This window comes from Felis catus, chromosome C1 (assembly GCF_018350175.1).
Source record: "Felis catus isolate Fca126 chromosome C1, F.catus_Fca126_mat1.0, whole genome shotgun sequence".
NCBI lineage: Eukaryota > Metazoa > Chordata > Mammalia > Carnivora > Felidae > Felis > Felis catus.
In genome coordinates, this window is record NC_058375.1 from 131,914,725 (window position 1) to 131,937,912 (window position 23,188).

At 35.0% G+C, this 23,188-nt stretch overlaps 1 protein-coding gene across 1 annotated transcript in view; it reads right to left on the bottom strand.

Annotated features, from left to right (window-relative positions):
* The window catches only part of LRP1B (LDL receptor related protein 1B), a 1,940,511-nt gene that overhangs the window by 463,168 nt on the left and 1,454,155 nt on the right, over window positions 1-23,188 (bottom strand). Inside the window, exons 38-39 of the mRNA XM_023259298.2 lie at window positions 13,987-14,121; window positions 13,279-13,408 (exon numbers count right to left, since the gene is read on the bottom strand). Of these exons, the coding sequence (XP_023115066.2) occupies window positions 13,279-13,408; window positions 13,987-14,121 (265 nt within the window). The remainder of the gene's footprint in view (window positions 1-13,278; window positions 13,409-13,986; window positions 14,122-23,188) is intronic.

Consider the following 23,188-nt stretch of genomic DNA (forward strand, 5'->3'; position numbering starts at 1 on the left):
GCTTGGTTAATCTAGCACTTAAGATACTTCTCAAGTTTATCTCAGACCTAGAAATTTTCAGAATTGTCAAAATCAAATGTTATGTTATATAATTGAAGTTTCTCTGGATGATAATTTGTCTTAAACTGTAAATTCCCATACTTACAGGGGCTTGCAGTTACAGATTTAAAATAAAAAGAATTACAAATGGGACATTCAAAAGTGCTTTGAAGGATTGTAAGAATACTGTCAGAAATCATCATAACACAAATATCCTTATTGTCTTATGAGACACAGTTCTTGGCAGGAAAATGTGCAATGAATGCATACTATGTTCAAGTAGTAATTCCAATTAATTATTGACATTTGAAAAATAGGCAAAAGATTTAGGAGCACTGGAATTCCCAAAGGCTTAGGATACACTTATAGTCTTCGAAAGTTTACTGAATTGACCATATAACCAGCGTACTGATGTCAGAATTACTTTACATGCAGGTATACTTATCAAGGAAAGCAAATCTTTTTCTATCACAATTAAAGTTGAAAAATATACAAAATATTATAAATGCTAATTTCGAATAAATATTTTTTTGAGAAATAAAAGTAACATGAAAACAAAGCTTTGGCTTTGCTGGGGAAAGGTAAAAAGTTTGAGGTGGAAAAAGAATACTGAATAAGTCTAAATTATCATAAAAGGAATAGTATTAAGGGTGATTCTTTTGGATATATGAACAATAGTGAAAAGAAACTAATTTGAATCAATCATTTTCTTTGGGTTTAAGATTCTTAATTTGACTGCTAAACTATTTCCTCTGAACACAGATCTGGGCTGCAATTTTTACAATGAACTCACCATTTTTTCCCATTCTTACGTCCTTCTAGGACAGCATGATTTATATACTTTATCACGTATGCTAAACAAAGATGAGATAACCAAAAATGTCCGTGCAGGCACAAAAATAAAGACCATATAATTCTTTAATAGGCAGTTGCCTTGGTTGAGAAGATTCCTCTGCCACACCAATGGGCAATAGCGAGATACTATATCAGTAAAAAATATAAAAAAACAAACAAACCTACAAATTAACAACAGCAGCTAGCCTTTGTGTGAGCATGAGCTTTTGACAAACTGCTTGTAATTTTCAATGTCTTAGCAGTTTCATTAGAATTACTTAAAACTCATACTAATCGAGTACTTCATAGGCCAACACGTCAATGTCTCAATCTTTAAGGCACATGTAAATAACATACTATAAAAATTTGAATACATTTCACGAATACATGAAATGGCATCCTGCATCCCCTCTGAGAGATATACGCTGTAATGAAGAACCTTCTCTATTCCTGTGAGTGTTTCTTTGCATTTCCTTTTCCTTCATTTATGTGCAATTTTGCTTTGAGAAAGCATTACATGGCAATCCCAAATCACTTTTCAAGTCCTGAATGTGTTACTTTTGCTTAGAGGTTCCTATAACATAAAAAGAACTCAAGCACAGATAGAGGGACACTCTGTTAAAAGGAAGAGTCTAGAGACAGTATAACCTTGAACACTGCTTTTCTTCTTCTTTTTTTTTTATTTTATTTATTTATTTATTTATTTATTTATTTATTTATTTATTCATTTTTGTCTGTGGTTTGGTGGATGATTCTCAAATGTATTCTTTCAGTGCAGTCACGTACTCATTCAACCAATATTAGTGTTGTTATGTAATGCTAGCAGTTGTTGCTATAAAATGAACTGGACTCAGTGACCCTCATGAAACTCACTGTTTAATGGCAGAGGCAAATGGGTAAAGATTTGCCTTAAGAAAAATGCCAAAAGAAATACTTAAAACTTGCTAGGTGTAAGTCTCTAAGTCGTAAAAGTATAGGCTTCAACACTGAAAATACTGAAGTGCGATGGTGAGAGAAGTTGTCATTTCTATAAGTAACTTCAGAAATTAACTTTTCTTTTGAGCCAAAATAAAGATACAGGCCATCTGGGTCATTCTCTTTCTCTGTTTAAGTCTAAAACAGTATTTACCATTTATTCTATAGGACTTGTTCTGGTTTCTGTTATCCTTAAGTTCTATATCAGATTCCTTCTTGATTCACTACTCTGCAATATTGAGTGACACAATTGTTATGTGTAAGTCCAGCCAATACTGGAGAAATATGAGGAAAAATTATTCACAAAGAAAAATGTATTTGGCATCTGTGATGATACAGCATATTCTGTTTATGGCCTGCAATATATTTAGTCCCTTATTTTATTTATACCCTGCCTCATTGCACACCCTCTCATTTTAACAAATATATACATATACACATACATGTCTATGTACATATATGATATTGGTTTGCTATTTACATGTTCATAGTGTTTTTCCTGAGTAAATGGTCTATATTTTATTCATTTATAGTATCTCTAATATATAATATTTGATGTTTACCCTTTATGTATTTTCCTATGAAATATTTAATACCTTTACTCCTAGAGCCTAGACTACTAGTACTCATGTGCTGATTCTTAAAACATTACACAGAAATTTCTGATTTGTTTCATGACCTCCGATCTGTCTTATCAGTCATACCCAACCCACCCTGGGTATTCCACATTGAAAGAAGCAGAGACAATTTCTATAGGTGGATAGAGAAATCAATCTTGCAAACTTCTTTTTTACCCTTTACCACAGTTTTATTGGTCAGATCCCTTTAAAAATCAAGGTAAAGTCATGCATTTGTGTGTGGCTATTTCTGGTCTCCATTGAACATGGCTTTGGTGGTCCAGACCAAAAGTTCCCTCTTGTACTAGGAGGTGGCATGACCTTTCTGTACACTCTTTCTCCTCCACCAACCCAAGAGCTACAAGGATAGCCCAGGGCACCTTGATCACTTCCAGTCCTTCTTCCCTCCTTTTAGCAAGGGGAATAAGATCCAAGATTCACGTTTAGACGTTAAGGAATAAAGATAAAGCATATGGTAAAAGATTAGGTGAGCAAAACCTAAGTTTGAAACAAGGGCGTTTGCAGAATATTTGAGAAAATTCCTAGTAAAAAATACTGTGACACTTTTCTTTCATTTGTCATTATAATTTGATTATATGCCTCTCTTATATACCTGTAGAGAAAGCTGGCTATAATTTGGGGTATAACTGTTTCCAAGTTATTTGACCATCATTGTATCTTAATCTTATATACTGACACCCTGGTTGCACCAGTATTTCAATTGCAAATGAAACTTAATTCTACTTCAATTTTATATGTGTCATCTTGCCTTAAGATAAAAGCATACTCTGAGATATGGTGTTAAAGTATGCGATACACTTGCTATCTCAACAGATGTTAAACTATTGTTAAGCTATGGTGTCTAAAGAAAACAAAATCAGAGTATTTGTGTTTCACTTAGATGTAATATACTACAAGAAGCTAACCAACTTTTTTGGTATCATATGGTGACATACTGTGGCTTCTACTGTAGAAAGTGTTTTTCACATAAAATATATATATTATATTTCAATTTTTTAAATGGAAGTGATGCCTTACCAAAAAATCAATAGAAGGTAGAAACTAATTTTTCAAGCTGAAGTAAATTCATACATGCTTTCTACTTTGTATTTGGTTACATTTAAAAAAATCTTCAAGTCTCCATTGTTCAAAACAGGCTTCATGCCCACTTTTCAAGGCACAGTTATATCTTGGATTCAGCTAATTTATTCCATTATGGTTTACCTTTTCCCCTGGTAATACCACCTACCATGCTTTAACTACAAACAGAATATAAAAATGCTGTACTTTATTCATATGATAAAATTGTCTATTCATATGATTAAATGTCTATGTAATATTACCTAGAAACCAATGTTTGGATAACTTTTACATGGACTGTCACTTTTAAGCCTTTTTTCTTTTCTGAACTCAAGTCAGTAAAACGTGGATAATGTATAGGGAGAAACTAATATTTTCAAGTATAATAAACATTTCCCGAAAATGTTTATTTAGAAGTTTTATCAATTCTTAATTATAAGTCCTGACAAATATCTATCCATGTGACTTAATTAACAGTTAAGAAATGTTTTTAAGAAGAAGTGAAGGTATGGAGGTAAATAATATTTAAATGAATGCCACATATGTCAAAGATTTCTTGTTTTGTGAAATAAAATATAAATCTTGTTCTGGGGGCTCAAAATTAGGAAATCCAAAAATATTTAATGAGCTCCTCAAGCCGAATCAGTGCTGAGCTCAAAGTTGCAAGAGAAAGATATGGAAGATCTAAGAGACATCTGGAGAGAAGATATGACAGAAGTTAGTGACAGATAGAAATAGGTGATGAAAGGGGACCCTGGGTGGCTCAGCCAGTTGAGGGTCCGACTTCGGCTTAGGTCATGATCTCAGGGTTCATGGGTTTGAGCCCTGCATCAGGCTTTGTGCTGACAGCTTGGAGCCTGGAGCCTGTTTTGGATTCTGTGTCTCCCCTCTCTCTCTCTGCCCCTCCCCCACTTGTGCTCTCTCTGTCTCTCAAAAATAAACAAACACTAAAAATGTTTAAAAAATAAAGAAAGAAATAGATGATGAAAAACTACACAAAGTCTAAAGTAAATTTCAATCTTGTCAGAGCAAAAAGACATGCCATAGTTACGAAACGAAGTCACTAGACTAGAGGTTGGAGGATATGGTAAATTTCTATAACAGTGGACATTCAAATAAAGATTTTCTAAAGGAAAATGGAAACATAAGTGAAGGATGAAGATGAGATTTTGGATGTAATGCAGTAATTAAAGTAAAAAAAAACACGACAATACATGGTAAAGGGTAAATATAGCAAGAGAGAATGGCATACAAAGACATATAAGGAGAGAGAGATGCAAAGGACGTATATGGAATAGGTTAGATACAGCAAGAAAACTCAGATTTAGAGAAAGCAACAGAGAAAATAAAGTCTTGAGTGGATAATCAGTGGAGAAATATATCAAAGAGAAGGCAAATGGTGTGAAATCTGGAAAAAATCTGAATTTGGCTATGGATAAATTTTAACAATTCTGGAAAGAAGAGAACTTCTTTATTCTAAGTTAAGAAGTAACATGGCAGAGAAAAATAAGTTGCTGTGTTTTTTGTTTGTTTGTGTTTGATGTGTTTGTGTTTGTTGTGGGGGAGTCAAATAGCAGAGATCTGATGCTATTTGGAAGAAATGGGAAAGGTTTCATTGAAAGGACTAGTTAATGATAGAATAGAAGAGTTACTGTATGAGATACCAGAGGAAATAAATGCCATTAAAGTGAAGAAGATTTAAGTAAGAAAGACAACTTTCTCTGAGGTTATACTCACTTATTTCAAAACATTTACAGCATGAATTCACACATCCTATTTTCTTGTACCACCACATAATCACTATCACAATTAACCACCAAATTTATTTAATTGTTTTACTACCCACTGAAAACTCTGCCATCTTCTCCCTCCACTGCTGACATTCTTAGGGACTTTATGACTCATGTTGATGGCTTTGTGAACATCTCAGTTCATGGTTCACCTCATCTGTTCCAAGGACTTCCACCTCTCCTTTGCCTCTGCCTTACATAAGCAAGGCCACACGCTAATTTTAAGTAACACATGAGACAGCTCCATTTCCAATTTTACCAATTCTAAAATCATCTCTTAATTTGTTGAGTTGTCTTGGTCATTAATGTCCTAACTCCTTACTCTGACCTTAATCTGCTGCTTTTGGTTTCCTTGATTGCATCACTAACTTCTAGACCTCAGCTCCTGACTGGCAACCAAAGGTTATTCCATTACAATTCAACTTTGAGTCTGTCATCTCACGCTCCCTTTTTGACTCATTTTTTTTCCTTTTTTTCCCCCTCGCTACTTCTAAACTGCTGAATGTTATTATTCAAGGTCATAGAAACATACTGATTAGATTCTAGAAATCCATCCCAGCTAAACTCATGTTGCTTTAAATCCTTTTGTTCATATTCTATTCAGCACAAGTTTCAGCAAAACTTACCTATTCATTTAAAGCTGCTAACCTTACTCATACTATCATTTATGACTTTCTTCAATTTCAGTAATTGAATTGCTAAAATATATTCTACTGCCATATCCTATCTTTTCATTCCATCTCCAAAACAAGAAGGGGGTGAGAAATTCTCCTAATTCAATGTTCCCACTTAAATTTACCTCATCTCATCCTTTTAGTAACCAAAAAGGACATAGGTATTTGAGATTAAGATATTTCAAAAGATCTCAAAGGTAGGAAACATCTAACCTGTGGTTCCCAACTGTAGTATACACTTGGTACTCCACCTAGACACTCTCAGATCTTGTTTCCTAGTTCTATGCACTCCAGTGCACGGTTTCTGTGTCCTTTGCCTCTTACAGTTCTTACAGGCACTTTTCATAAGAGGACCTGTCCTCTTAAGCCACAACTCTTCTTTCACAAGTAGTGCTGAGAGTTAGAAATCTTGGGAGTGTATGTCTCCCAAGGGTTGCCCCTTTCCAATGCTTGGGTGGGAGTTTGAAAGTAAAGTTCCCTTGCTTTGAAATAAATTTTATACTCCAGGGATCCACAAGTTATCAGGCTGAGACCCAGACTTTGGCTCACAGTTGAATCTTTGTTTGTCTCTTCCCCTTTCCTACTCTGCTTCTCTCTTACTTCCTGAACTGAATTCTCATTCCAGGATCTGTTTCTTGAATACCTGATGTAAGATGTAAGTTTTGTCCATCTGCTTTCTGGTCCCCTATTCTTCTTGTTCCACCCTGTTACTTCTTCCTTGTCTAAGTTCCAACTACACTCTCTGGAACTTGCCTTCCTGTCAGTTTCTTCCCCTCTGCCTATGAACTTGTAGAGTACCCCCTCACTCCTATACTAAAGAAAACTTCCTCTATACTCTACTGTCTTCTCAACATTTCTGTTTTTCCTACTTTCCCTTCATTGCCCAAGTTTCTATCACTGGAGACTAAATATGCTAGCTCTATTTTCTAATTATCTGTCACTTACTTGTTCTTTATATTTGGCTTCTGTCTTCAGCAATTTCTGGAAATTGATAAAAATTAATAATATCATCTCCATCATTGATTGCACATTCTGTTCTCTGCTTTAATCCCTCCTAAATTCTTTACCGCGGGCACATTGTTCTTCCTGGAGTGGTCTTCCCTTGACTTTCATGATACAGTAATTTTCTGAGGACTTGAAATGGTTATTTTTCCCTCTTTTGCCTTATTGCTGGCTTTCTTTTCCACTCTTTTAATCACTTCATCCCCTAACAATAAACATTCTCTCTCTCTCTCTCTCTTTTTTTTTTTTTTTTTTTTTTGTCTTTAGACTTATTTTTTTCTGTACTCTTTCTTGGGTAATCTCATCCATCACAATGGTTTATTGCAGAGTCTAAACTGTTGAAATAAAACAAAGTAACTTTATATTTATGCAACTCCTGATTCCATTTATGCTCTACTGAAAATCTCTTCTCCAGAATATGCTATCTCAGGAAGAATCCAGGACTTCCAAGACTATTTTAGTTAAAAGAACAAATAATATTAAGATTTTTTTTTTCTGGTACAAAAGATGGGATCTTTCTGAATCCAATCTTTTATTTCATATGTATTTTAAAGTTTTCTTCCCTCTCACCAACTTTGATTGGACTCCTGCTGGGCTGAAGACTTGCAGTGAGAAAGTGACTTTTTTTTTTCTTTTCTTTCCATTTGCTTCTCTTTTCTCTTTCTTTTAGTCTCCCCTTTACATATTTGACTCCAGCTTTCTCAATTACTTGGCTTGAGGGTGAAGAAAAAAAACCCCTCCCCCATAACAATCTGTCTCAGATGGTAACTATTTCTAAGAATTCCCCAGTTTAAAGAATGCTACAACTTCAGTAAACTCATCCCACTTCTGATCATTGCTTATGTGACTTGTTTGGGATCAGGGAGAAGGCTTAGGACAGAGGGTCTAGGACTATTTTAGATTCCACTTGGTAAACTGGAAAAAAATGTCTTCATGGTAATTCCCTTAATATGTGGGGAATTCTGTTGCCGATTTTACGGCCCCAATTTATCCCAGCTGCATCATGGCTCTTCCCTATGTAGCTATACTCTTGCCAATGGCCTTTGCTTTGCCACTACCAATTCTTGGCTTATTCTATTTCTTCATATAATATAATCTCAGCCCATCTCAGAAACCCCTCTCCTTGGGGTGCCTGGGTGGCTCAGTCGGTAGAGTGACCGACTTCGGCTCAGGTCACGATCTCACAGCTCGTGGGTTCGAGTCCCACATCGGGCTCTGTGCTGACAGCTCAGAGCCTGGAGCCTGCTTCTGATCCTGTGTCTCCCTCTCTCTCTGCCCCTAACCCACTTGCATTCTGTCTCTGTCTCTCTCAAAAGTAAATAAACATTTAAAAAAATTAAAAAAAAAAAAGAAACCTCTCTCCTTCAAGTCATCTACTACCCTCACTTGGATTACTTACTCTCATTATACGTGATCTCTTTTTTCTTAAAATTCAATGTAACTTTAAAATGGTCTCATGGAAGTTATGTCAACATGAGATATAGATACGATATTTAGGCTTGAGTCACATTGATCTAGTCTTTTTATGCCTGAAAATGACTCTCACTTTACAATATGAGACTATTATCGTAAAGGAAATTTTGTATTTGTTTAGACTATAAGTTTAAACAGAAAACTCAGTTGTGAACAGAAGTAGCCTCTTAATTATACTATCATACTTCACGGCGCCCACCAGCATCTTTCACATAGTAAGCAGCCTTATTTTGTCAAAATGTACTGAATTGAAGGCTGAAGATGTGATGGAGATGCACTGACATGACCTCGCACACAGCGTGTGCTGCACTCAGTAAATGTGTGTGTTTTTTGTTTTGTTTTTTTTAATAAACTGACAGAAAGTAGAGTATATGTGGGTTCCTTTGCGTGATGATCTCAATCACCCTAGAGAGAAGTAGGTATATTTATATGCTAAGATGGCTATGGAGATATAAAAATATACTTAAGGAAAAGAAGGCCTAGAATAACAACTTGAAGGTGTATACTAGGTTTCAAGTAGCAGATTGGCAAGTAGCAGCAGTAAGAGGCCTGCTAAACTGAACTGCATGAATCTATAATAGGCCAGGCACGAGGAAGTCGCTATCATACAAATGAAGTGTTCGGCTTATTACAAATACAAAGGGAAGCAATTCTTTATTAGAAACCAACTCATTTCCTATGTATCTACGGGATTTCATAACACTCAAATTATATTTTTTCTTGCCATTAGAATACTTATTTGCAATATAGCAAATGATCAAGTTTTCTCTATAGAGGCTATAATGATTCATTGTTTGATTATAAATTAGAACTTAAAAATATATTTTTAAAATACTTTAATAGAGTACATTTTTATTTTCAAGTTTATGAGGGTGCTGTGGACATGATCAATTGAGTCACGTTGTCTTATTCTTGGAATTAAACAAGATCACACCCTCCCTTCCTAGTCTTAATATGCAATGGCCTTTGTCCATGGGCACGTGGTGGTAGGCAACAGACTCAACAGCAGAAGTCAGATCCAGCTCAAAATTATTTTGTAAGCTTCCTTTCCTAATTTTTTTTCCAGCATTTTCTCATTATTGTCTACTCTTTCACTTATAGTTCTAACCTTTAATTTTCAATACAATTTTATCCTGAAACTGTTAGAACTGCTTTTTTATATGTTTGATATTTTTGGTTATTAATTTCTGTAATGCCTACCACTATAAATGTATATGTGTAGCATGTAGCACACACAAATGCATATCCATACAATGTAGCATAATTTTTGGAGATTAGAAAAACCTAACTCCCACATATCAGCTTGATAACAGAATAGTATTTAAAATAGCTGACTCAGTTTCCTTATCTGTTAAGTGGAGGAAATAATAACACTGTAGGTTTGTTGTCAGCTTTTAATAGATGTGACATCTATTTACATTCCAGAAGGATAATTCACCTACTACATGAAGAATAGACTGTAGGAGTACCAGGGAGTAAGATGGTAAACCACGATCGAGAAATGTTGGCAAAGGTGACAATGGCTCAGGTTATAGTGTAACAATGGAAATTATGAGAAGTATATAAAATATGAATGCATTTAGAAGCCAAAGGCAATAGAATTCCTAGTATATTGGATACAGGGCATATGAGAGAGACACCAAAGATCATACCAACTGTTTTGACCTAAGCAACTAAAATAATAGAATTGGCATTAACTAATGTAGAATTCACAATTGTAGAGAAAGATTCAGCTTAGTTTTGAGCCTGTTAAGGATAAGATTTCTGGTAGATCATCTTTTAGTTAGTAAACCCTTATAAATTTAAAAGCTGAAAACAATAACAATTTAATTACTTCTGCATCTGCAACTTGAATCAGAGCTCAGCAGGAATAACTCACCCCTTATTCACACTGACGGGTGGTGACACCAAGGCTGAGGTAACCTAAGAGCTAGGGACTGGGATCATTTAGGTTCACTCACTTAACAAGTCCAGCAGTTGGTGCTGGCTGTCAGCTTGGACCTTAGCTAGAGTTATTAGTGGGAACTACACTGGCCCCTCCAAGGGGTTGCTTGGCTTGCTCACAGCAGAGTGGCTGGCCTCTAAGAGCTTCCCAAGAGAACTATGTGGAAGTTTTATCTTCTTTTATGATGTAGCCTCAGATTTTACAACGTATCACTTCCATAATAGTCATAGGCCCACCTAAATTCCAGTATATGGAAAAGATGTTCCCCTTTTCTGTTTGCAAGAGTCAATGTCACATTTTAAGAAGAGCATGTGGAATGCCAGATATTATCGTAATCATCTTGGAAAATAAAATCAGCCACAGCCCTCTAACTGAAAATGTTGAATAAGCACTCTATAAAAACATAAAAATCTAGAGTTTAGAGTGAGGTATGGCTATAAACATTTTAAAATCTTTAATATTTAGGGGGGAGGAGACCACCACAGAAGAGAAAAACACCAAAGACTGAGATGTGGGGAACTCCAGCATTAAGGTGTCAAAGAGAAAGAAGAACTAACAAAGGAGAGTGTGTTGGAATGACTACGAAATAGAACAATCAGGAGAACTGGTTTCCTTCTTCCCCATATTGTCTCTTGAAATCCACCTCTCCTTGAGATCTGCCCTAGTATTAGAAACTGAGTTTGTTTAGATATGCAGTATATCCTGTTTGGTCTGGGAACTTATGCCAGCTCAGTTGATGAAATATAACTTGTCTAAATATGTCAAAATAATCTCTTCCCTTTGGGTATTGACTGGTCTAAGGATGGGCATGTAACCCGTTTCCGGTTAAGGGAAAACAAAGGAACTGACATGAAAACTTTTCCCAAATAAAACCAGAAGATCTAGCAAGGAAAAGGTGTTTTATCTTATCTCCCTCCTCCTTAAGTCTAAACATACTCCCTGAAGATTTATCAAGCATGTTATAACACGGGACCATAACATCAAGTATAAGACAAAATATAACCCAGTGAAGATGGCAACTGAAAAAGGTAGAAAGAGAAATCCCTATAGACTTTCACTCTAACATTTTGCATTCAAGAGCAATTCTTAACCAATGCAGCTTTTTCAATTTATATATGGTAATCTTTGCTTGAAGTGTGACAAACTGTTGGTGTTATTTCCCTCTCTTATATTAACCTTCTTTGTTTTTTTTTTTATCATACTAATGCCATGACTTATTTTTATAGCATCTGTCAAGAAAATAAAGCAAATGATGATATTGGAAAAACTACATACAACCTATAACAAATAAAAGCTTTTAGACTTTCATGAGAGTTGAACTGATATTTTACATATATATAAACTCCATTCTAAATCAGTGTTTAGATAACGCTGTGTATCTAATACACCATGGTCCACTTTTTCACCCCTCCAAAAGTAAGAGGAGTTGTATTAACTTAAAAATATCCACTCTTTAAAAACAAAGAAACAAAAAACCCTTAAGTCAAATCATACTAGCAGTGAAAGAAACGCTGTGGTGTGAAGTTATATAGTTTTGTAATAGGACTACTTCTATATTATTGCTTAAGAGAAAAGCAGTTATCAGTCAGCAACTTATTCTTTACCAGCCAGTACACTAAGCCCTGGGGATAGAGAAATAAAGCAAACACACATGACTATTCTCCTCATAGCACAGTAAAGAATAGAGACATTACCCAGTCCAGTGAAAAAATAGAGCTACTAAGCAAATAAATATAAGCAAATAAGCAACTATTAATGCACAGAATTTATAAAAAATGAAAGTACTAGGTACTTTGGTGTCACAGAACAGAATTATCTGATCTATTTACAAAGCCAGGGAAAAACAAATAAAATTTAGCAAAGTAGGAAAGAAAACATTGCCAATACAGTAAAGAGATTATTCAAAGACTAGAAGTAGAAGAGAATAGGAAATATGTGGACATATTTTTAAAACTATGAAGTCCAGAGATTGACTGTGATACCAAAGAGGCAGTAGCAGGAGTTTGCGACTGAATATTTGCATAAGACCTGATGAAGAAGGATCACAACAGAAATTATGGACTTTTCACAAAAGTCAATGGGAATCCCTTGAAAGGATTTATGCAAGCTTTATATTAAAAGAAAAAAAAAGCAAAAAGAAAAAGAAAATGTCACTCTGCCTTTAATGTTAGGAGATCAATTGTGAAGTCACTGCAGTGGTGTATGTGTAAGATAAGAACAGATTTAATTAGAGTGGAAGTAGCAAAGATGGAAAGTGGTAGATTGATAATCTTTAGAAAAAAAAATATTAACAGAATTTGATGGCAGATTGAATTCACTTCCATTTTAGATATGCACAATCTGAGTGCCTATGAAACAACCAAATGGAAAAACAGAGATGTCAAAAAGGCAGGTAGACATATTTATCTGGAACTCCAGGGGAAAAAAAAAATACAATGTTTGGAATGAACATGTTGCATGGCGATCACAGACTTGTAAATGGAAACCGAAGCTTTAGAAATATTGAAGAATGAAGTTGGCTATCATTCATTCAGCAAATAATTGAGTACCTGTTTTGTAAACAGTCATAGGGCAGAACTTTAAATTGAGAATCTAGAAATATATTGGTATACTTACTTGGATTTACACATACATTAAAGAAATGCATAATAAATATGACCCCATCAAATATGTACTAAAATATACACCATGGCGTGAAAATAAACTTTTTCTTGTGGTTAGGTAAGATACTGAGTTTTGTTTCAAACATTATAACTAAAAATAAATATTAATATGGACATATGGATTTTTTAAATGAAACTTACAAAAACTCACTTAAAACTCAAGGTACACATAAAGCTTAAAATTACCCTTTCTCTGGGTGCACAGCTATAGATCTCGGTTGATCCAGGCCTTGGGAAATAATTACATAACGGAAAGAGCCATTGAGTCTTGCAACTTCAATTAAGTTGAAACCATGGTCTGTCCAATATATGTTACCTAGGAGAAATACAGATGTGTTTATAATATAGTTGTGAGAAAGAAAATGATTTATTAGTTATGGCTAAAATTAACTTTCTGAGCATTCACATAACTATCAAGAAATCATTTACTTCCTATATTTATTTTCATGTGTGCATTTCCTAAGCAGAAAGCTGTAAATAAACTAATATGCAAATACTTTCTAATCTCACACATCTGTAGTTTAAACCATATAATGACACATTTAAGTGTTATAAATAAGTTGAAACTTCTCACCTAAAGAAGGGATCTATTTTAACTTTCTACTGACTGCAGGCAAAAGAGAACTTCTGACACTTTTGTTTACCTGCCTCACAGTTCTCAGGAGATTTGGGCAAAGTTACCACTACATAATCTACTTCTGCATAAAAACACTTGTCCAAAGGCTCAAAAGCATTAGAAAGAATGAAGCCAAGAGCAAAAGAGACTATTTATCCCTGTGGCTAGAAGTACAAAAAAAAAAATTGTTATGAGTCGGAAACAGAATTTTTATGAAGGAGATTGAGACCCTAACAAAATAGGTGTGAAATGAAAACAGAAAAAGCCATGGATTATACCAGCAATCCAGTCAATAGCTATCCCCTCCACTCTTCCCAAGCCATTGGTAATGATATCTTCTTTCCAAGTCTGATCTCTTTTAGCTCGGCTAATTTTATTGAAGCCCATGTCTGTCCAGTAGATGGTATCATTTTCTATGGATAAGACAGAAAGAAAAAAAAAACAAAAACAAAAAACATACACATACACTATAAAAGGTATCGATATATTGATATATGTATTAGGATCACATTGCATTAGTATTTTGGGTGTACTACGTGTATAAATAGTTTTCAGGACAATTTATTAAAACCAATGGTAATAAATACATTAAAACAACATGAAAGGACCTAGTCAAATGAATTTTTAAAGTACTTTTGAAATATAATATGGAAATGACCTATCACATCCTTTATTATTTTTTCCTCATTTTCCTACTCATTTTAACTCAATAAATACTTATCCCACATTATTTTGCAATCTTGATATCAAACCATGCTATTTTGGACCACAGTTTTTGTCTTCACACCCATACCTGTGTCTGAGTCCTCTAAATATAAAAAAGAATACTATTGGAGACAATCAACAAAGTCTCAAAGTAGAGAGAGAATGGAAAAGAAACATAAGGGCATTTCAACTGCATCAAGAGTGTTTTAAGCATAAGGTCATTCAAAATGTATAAAGCCTTAAAAATGCCCTAGCATCCAATTATTCCTTCTGAGGAGCTAGTTTCCCAAATGTCAACTGCAAACCCCTTATATTATTTTTCAAACTCTCATTGGACAAATGGGCTTAAGCATACTTGAAAAATGGCTCTATCCTATCATAGAGTCTTTAAATAACAGTGCTTTTTGAATATTTGAATGAAAAATGTGTCTAAAGATTACAAATGAAATATATTATATGTGCATGCATATGCATAAAGGGTAGCAATTATAGACCAATGATTTTAAAAATAGCCACCAGAAAGACGCTGGGGACAAATCATTAAATAATAAATTTGCCACCAACTAAGTAAGTTTTCGTGTTGTGACCTACGTGGCCATTTGAAGAACAAATCCTTTAAGACCAATATAATTTCCCTCTGGCACAGTGACAGACTATGGAAATAAAGAAAAAGCAATTAGTATAATAAAGCCATTTATCAGTAAGTTTTGAGATTCCATTTCTATTAAAATACAGTCTAAACTCTTCGCCTAATTGAAAAAAGATTCCAAAACCCCCTTGTTCTCAAGAATGGTTAAGTCAAATATGTAATTGTTTGAAGCAGAGCAGGTAACATTTTCAAATATATATCTGGAAAGCAAAAATTTGTTTGATTTTTCCAATTTTGTAAAAGTATTAGTTAACATGATTTCATTTTGAAAGAGTGAACCAATCAACAACAATAAGCATTATTTTTGCATGAACACTAAGCATTATACCTAATCCAAATCTCCTCCACAAATGTTAGACCCATATATCTAACTGCCCACTTTGTATCTCCACTTGTAGCTAGACAAGGAAATCTTGGTATACGAAGGACAAATTCTGGATTTCTACTGGAAACACCCTTGTCTTATAACCTTCCACAAAGCAACTCCACATGTCACAACAGTATGATAGATGGCATCTCCATCCTTTGTTTCTTGGGCTAAAAACCTCATATTATCCTTGATTACTTTTTCTCAAACTTCACATCTAATCCATCACCCCAATATTCTCATATTCAATCTATTACCAATTAGTTTTGCCCTTTTTATTCTTCTTTCAAATCATATCCATCATCCAACCACCTCTCATACACTCCACTGCTTATAATGTAATCCAAACTATTATTAACTCTTGCCTAAAGTACAGTTGACTCTTGAACAACCTGAGTTTGAACTGTGTGGGTCTACTTACATGTGGATTTCTTTCAATAAATACATTGAACAATATTAATATAGGCACTGACACACAATTTATCTTGTAAACAGATGATATAAACTCACAGCATCAATAAATTCAGTACTTTCCGTACTGTAAATGTATTTCTCTTACATTTTTCTTAATAACCTTTTTTTCTAGCTTCCTTTATTGTAAGAATATAGTATATAATACATTGAACGTACATACGAAATATGTGTTAAAAGTATGTGCTAATTATTTATGTTATTGGTAAGGTTTCTAGTCAATAGTAGGCTATTAGTAGTTAAGTTCTGAGGGAGTCAAAAGTTATATGCAGATTTTCAACTGTGCAGGGGTCAACCCCATTATTGCCCAAGGTCAACTGTATTGCAAATAGCTTCCTAACTTACTGCCCTGCTTCACTTTTGCCTCAGTACTCCCCTTTCCTCCCCAGTTCCTTTCTCTACTTAGGGGCCATTGTTACCCTTTGAAAAGGTAAACAAGATCATTTCTCTCCCTTCCACTCAAACTCTCTAATCATTTGCCATCTGATTCAAGGTAAAATTAAATTTCCCTCCCATGACTTTCATCCTCTACACACACCCTTCAACCCTCTCTCACCTGACATCCTTCCACTCTTCCCCCCGTTCATCATCTCTGGTAACACAGATCTTCCTCTTCCTAACACAAACCAAATACTATCAGTCTAAGAATCTTTATATTACTCTTTTTGTTTGGAAGCACTTTCCTCAGATATCTGCACAGCCCTGTCTTAGCTTAGCCCTTCTTACTGAAACTTTCCCTGACTACTCTATAAAACATTATTTTCTGGGCATGTTCTACGCCCCTTACCAAACCTATTTTTGTCCTTAGCATTTATTACTGTCAAACCCATTATATATTGGTTTGTTTCTTTAGAGTCTGTCTTATCTCACAGAAATGTAATCTTTGTGAGGTTTGGGGCTTTATTTTGTTTACTGCTTTATCCCTAGCACTTAGAGTAGTACCTGACACATATAGTAAGCCCAAAGTAAATGTCTGGCAAACAAATGAATGAATGTGATAAGCCATACAAGACTGTCTGGAAGGGGATACAAGGAAGACATAGCGATTACCAGAAGAAACTTTATATGCTCAATAAGGAGAAGGTATGCACATGAAAAAATTGACTAACAATTCACAATAGTGTAGCATGAGCAGCATATACATAGAACAGGTAAGTAATTTTGCAAGATCCATTCACAACAATCTTCACAAGTATTAGGAAAAAATACCCTATTCTGCATATGAATCTTACCTTTTTCTTAATTTTTTTTAATGTTTATTTATTGTTGAGAGACAGAGAGAGACAGATCATGAGCAGGGGACGGGCAGAGAGAGAGGGAGACACAGAATCCAAAGCAGGCTCTAAGCTTTCAGCACAGAGCCCAACTTGGGGCTCAAACCCACAAAATGTGAGATCATGACCTGAGCCAAAGTCAGATGCTTACCAACTGAGCCACCCAGGTGCTCCTGAACCTTACTTTTGTATTACTCTCTAATAGCTCTGCCAGGCCTGCAAAATCCTACTCCATATAACCAGGAAACACTCTTTCTCACATATACCACTACATCCTGCATATACTTTTATGGTCATATTGGGCTGAAATTGGGGCTTGACATTTCTTCTTAGAAACAGACTGTGAGATAATTCATAGGTAGGAGTTGCAACTGACCCAACTTTTAACAGTGTAGTCACAATGTGCAGTAGACACTTCATAAATATTCACTTTGTGAACAGTAGATTAATTTGTAATGCTGAGGCTGTCTCTGAATGGTCAAGTCCACTTGATCAAAGCAGGGAGAAACTGAGAAGCTTCCCTGTATTATTTCTATCAGGTATATTTGGGAGATTAGTGAGCAAACCAATCATGTGGTGATACAGTAAAGAGGATCAAAAGGACAGAAGAATTAAATCAATCATTCATATCCAATCTCTTATCAATTCTTCCACATACATACTGCATTCCTACACACCCTAAATTAAATACATTCACTAATATATAAGAATATATTTTCAAGGGGTGCCTAGGTGGCTCAGTTGGTTAGGTGTGCAACTTCGGCTCAGGTCACGATCTCCTGGTTTGTGGGTTTGAGCCCTGCATGGGGCTGTGTGCTGACAGCTCAGAGCCTAGAGCCTGCTTTGGATTCTGTGTCTCCCTCTCTCTCTCTGCCCCTCACCTGCTCATTCTCTCTCTCTCTCTCTCTCTCTAAGAATAAACATTAAACAAAAAATAAAAAAATATATTTTCAAATATCTGGAAATACCTGCAAAGTAAACATAAATTATGTCAAGAATGTTTTAATCAGGAATAAAATCAGACTGAAAGATGATAAAATTTAACCAAACACTATAAAGACACAAAACAGAAATACATATAAATATAGAAAGGGAAGAAAAGATTCTCATAACTGCCCTGACCCTTATTCCAAAATAAGATTTTTTTTAAACTCTAATTATACTTATTCAACAGATACCTAAAAAATATTTGGTACATCCTGAATAATATTGTAGGCTTAGGAGTGTGGTGGGGAATATGATGGACAGCCTTTGTAATCATGGAATGCACTTCTGGAGTTGAATTAAAAATAAATTATCTTAAGACATATGATAATTGGTAATGTATAAAATAATTACAAAATTGGAAAATTGAACTTGTAATTTAAGGTAATCATGATTATAATTAGCTCCCCACAGATACAATAAGACACATAGGACACTTAGTAACTATTTTCAAGGATTACATAGAGAGAGATCAGAAGCCAGCTATTGTTCATTGTAAATAAGGTCAGAATTAAATGAAAATCCACTTATGGTCAGGAATGCAACTGGTGCAGCCACTCTGGAAAATGGTATGGAGGTTCCTCAAAAAATTAAAAATAGGACTACCCTACCACCCAGCAACTGCACTACTAGGTATTTATCCAAGGGACACAGGTGTGCAGTTTCGCAGGAGCACACGCACCGCAATGTTTATAGCAGCACTATCTACAAGAGCCAAAGTATGGAAAGAGCCCAAATGTCCACTGACAGATGAATGGATAAAGAAGATGTGATATACATACACAATGGAGTATTATTCTGCAATCAAAAAGAATGAAATCTTGCCATTTGCAACTACGTGTATGGAACTAGAGGGCATTAGGCTAAGCGAAATTAGTCAGAAAAATACAAATATCATATGACTTCACTCATATGAGGAATTTAAGATACAAACCAGATGAATATAAGGGAAGGGAAACAAAAATAATATGAAAACAAAGACGGGGAGAAAACATAGGAGACTCTTAAATATAGAGAACAAACTGAGGGTTGCTAGAGAGGCTGTGGGAGGGGTGATTGGCTAAATGGGTAAGGGGCATTAAGGAAGACGCTTGTTGGGATGAGCCCTGGGTGTTATACATATCATTCCATGAATCACTGGAATCTACTCCTGAAATAATTGTCCTACTATACGCTAACTAACTTGGATATAAATTAAAAAATAAATTAAAAAAAGCCACAAATGATATTTGTCTATAAAACAAGGAAGAGGCCTACTGACAAGGAGAAAAGTTAAACTTTTTGAGTTAAGCTGAAGAGCTAACCATCTACAGAAATAGATTGTGCGTGGTCCTGTCTGAAAATAGGAAACAAGAAACACACGTCTCTTAAAATCCTTTCGCCCTTAGCTGTCTGTATTTTAGGATTAATTAACAAACACTTACTGATAATCTATTGTAAATACACTAGCCTCCATGTTATCTCAGGCTGCTGAGTCCTTCCTAGAAAATTCAAAGTCCTGTTTCCCCGTGTAAATTTACATACTATTTCAGAAAACACGATACCCACACGCGCGCACACACACACACACACACACACACACACACACACACAAACAGATAAAATATAACGTATAAGGTTACCCTGCTTCTCTCTCCTAACGAAATAATTACCAGCACAGTAGGAAGATAGCAGACTACAGTGTAAGGAGTTTAGGGTTGGGTTCTTAGCATTTATCATTGTTCTCCTATTAACTATGAGACTTTCACGATGTTACTTTGTCTCTCCTGGCCTGTTTCCTCATATATGAATATAATATAGAAATATAAAGAGAGAGATATACAGATATAAGTAAAAGAAGGTAAAATTTAGATAAACTTTAGGGTTTCTTTCAACTGTGATGTTTTACTGTTAAGATTTAATTTTTCAGTTGCACTTAAGGGAATACAGTATCTCAAAGTTCTGTCCAATCTGAACTGCTATATAGATCTTCCTTTTTACTCTGTAATTTTTTTGTTTCTCATTTTAACTGGCTCCATTGTCTGGAGCTAAAAAGAATAAAGCATATGATTTTTCCAAGACTGTGCTACTAAAGGGTATTAAGCCACATTTAATTTTTCAACCACAGACCTTTACATTTATGCTATTAAATGTTACCTTGTTCCATTTGATCAGGGATCCTGCCAGTTGACATTTTTAAAAACTCATGTTATCCAATGACTCCTTTTTGTGATACCCACAAATTTGATCAGTAGGTTTTCTACATCTTTATTCAAGGCAATAATAAATACATTGAACTGGACCAAAAATATACTTTTGGCATACCACTTGCTACAGTAATTGTGGAGCTCCACCATCCCTTCACATCTGGCTGATTCAACCAGGAAGAACACCTAGTTCAGAAGAAGAGGCAAGAAATCCTCAAGTTTCTCTGCTTTCCAGGAACTGGTCCAACATGCTGATCTACTTTGGTTGACAGTGCTTACTTTGGGAGATACGGGGCAAATGGCTTCAAGTAAGGAATGACTTTAGAATGTGTTATTAAAAAGTGAAGGCAAGCTTATTATTTTAGCTTCTTTCTCAGTGGCTCTTTTCCCCCCCTTGCACTAGTGTTGAGTAGGTCTGATAGGTAAAAATTCCAGTGAAGCCAGTCAAGAGACTGACTTTTGGATGGATCTTTATAAATATTGTAATATATTTGTAAAAGATTTATATTTAGGGTGTTTATCACACATCACCAGACTTTAGTCTTTTGTTTTGTAGGGAATTCTGAAAGGTAAAGTAAATATAATAAATACAATCACAACTTCGCTAGAAGTAATTACATCCAACCTTAATTCTGAGAACACCAAAAGACTGTGAACATTACTGGCTCTTATTATAATTGTTATTATTTTGCAAATAAGAGCAAGTGCTATGGGGATTAGGCAAAAAATGTGAAGATGGAAAGAGTTTGAGAATTGTTAATACTGGATTAAAAGGAGCTATAAAGAAAATGAAAGAGAAATAGGTGAAGGAAGGAAGGAAGAAAGGAAGGGAGGAAGCGAGGATGGAAGGAATCACACATCTATTTTATCATTGGCAGAGCCATGTGATTTAACAGAGAATATTAGGCATAGGAGAACAGTAAGATAAACTGAGGCATTCTAAAAATAAACTTTTAAAAATATTCTAATTGGTGCTTGAGGGAGACATTCTTCTATTATCTTTTATCAATATATTGCTGATATATTAAAATGATTAACTATCACACTATGTAAAAAATGTGACTATATTTTGGATCTAGAACCTAGTATGAGAAAGACTACTGGATGGCAAAAAAAAAAAATTGTCATAGTGACGATGTAAAAATTAGAAGTTACCCCACAATTTATTTTTAAAAATATTACTATAAATTTCCTTTTGCCTTAAAAAAAAAAACTCTAGCATAAACAAATCCTTTTCAAATGATCTGAGTTTGGTCATTAGATCTGGTGATAAGGATAGATTCTAGTACCTAGTTTCTAAGGTAATAATTTAGTGAATGAGGGCATGGAAGCCCAGAATCTGGTTGACCTCTAGGAGACTTACTTTTCCCAGTTTTGTAAATTAAGAAAATTATATAAATTATAGAATTTATATATATTTATAAAACTAGATAAATTTTACAGGGAACAATCTTTAGTAACAGGTTCTGCCAGTACCTTCGTAGAGCTTACACAGAACGTGTTAAGAAGGTCAAGTTAGCTACACAACACAAAGAATTACTTAAGGACATCTCCAACTTGTGAGTACTAAAATTCACAGATGTGTTAGCTGCTTTGTTGAATTTCTTTGTTTTCATCTTGTTGGACTCATTATACTCTATCCCACACTTTAAAAGCAAAGACATTAGGGGCACCTGGGTGGCTCAGTTGGTTAAGTGGTGACTTTGGCTCAGGTCATTATCTCACAGTTCATGGTTTGAGCCCTACAGAGGCTGGAGTTTGTTTCGGAATCTCTGTCTCCCTTTCTCTCTCCCCTGCCCGTGCTCTGCCTCTCACTGTCTCTCAAAAATAAACAAACATTAAAAAAAATTTAAAACAAAGACATTAATGCTCAGTTCCAAAAACATATGATAACTTACCGGAAGTTCTATATAAAGTATGTCCTAGGTTTTTTTTTTTTTTTTTCCAATTTACTTTGAGAAAGAGAGGCAGAGAAGGGAAGGGGTGAAAGAGAGAGAAGGGAAGGAAGGGGCAGAGCAAGAAGGATAATCTCACAAACCATGAGATCCTGACCTAAGCCAAAATCAAGAGTTGGACCCTTAACCAACTGAGCCACCCAGGCACCCCACTGTGCCCTGGTTTCTTGATAAACTTCAGGCTTAGGTTCTAGATTGTTATATCTATGGTCATTCAACTATTGTCAATTAGAGTACTCTTTATTACTTTATAGGGAAAGTTGTTAGGATTTTATTTATGTATTTTTAGCTTGTGTTGTTACATACAATACAATATTAGCTGTAAGGAGTCGCTATTAAATTCATGGTGCTGATGTTTATCCAGAACCTGCACTTTAACTTTGATTGTTGGGATCAGAAAGAACAATATCCCTCACCCTGCCAACCCTCCAACCACCAGCTTTTACTTGGACTTTAATTATTTACTATCGCTTCCAGATGAGCTGGTTGCACGCACTTTTCCCCTTTTGAGGTCAGAAATATATGCCTCCTCCATGGTTTTTATTGTCATTTATCAGCAGTGGCCCTAACAGGCAGGCTGAGAAATTTGACTGTTATTCCATTTACAAAGGCTTCCATGCAATTCATTAAATTCTAAGTTAAGATAATGATTTCCAAACTTATTTTCATTCTAAAACTTTGACACTTATGACTGTTACCTCTAATCTAAACCCTTTCTTTTGTTCTTTCAAAAATCACCTTGTAATTTTTGGAAAGAAGAGACTTTCTCATATCACCCCTACATTTTCCAGTCATCATACATCTCAATGCAATTATTTTGTTCCTTTTCTATGTAATTTCAATCCAGATACTGGATTCAGAACTTTGCCAAATCCACTTTTTAAAATCC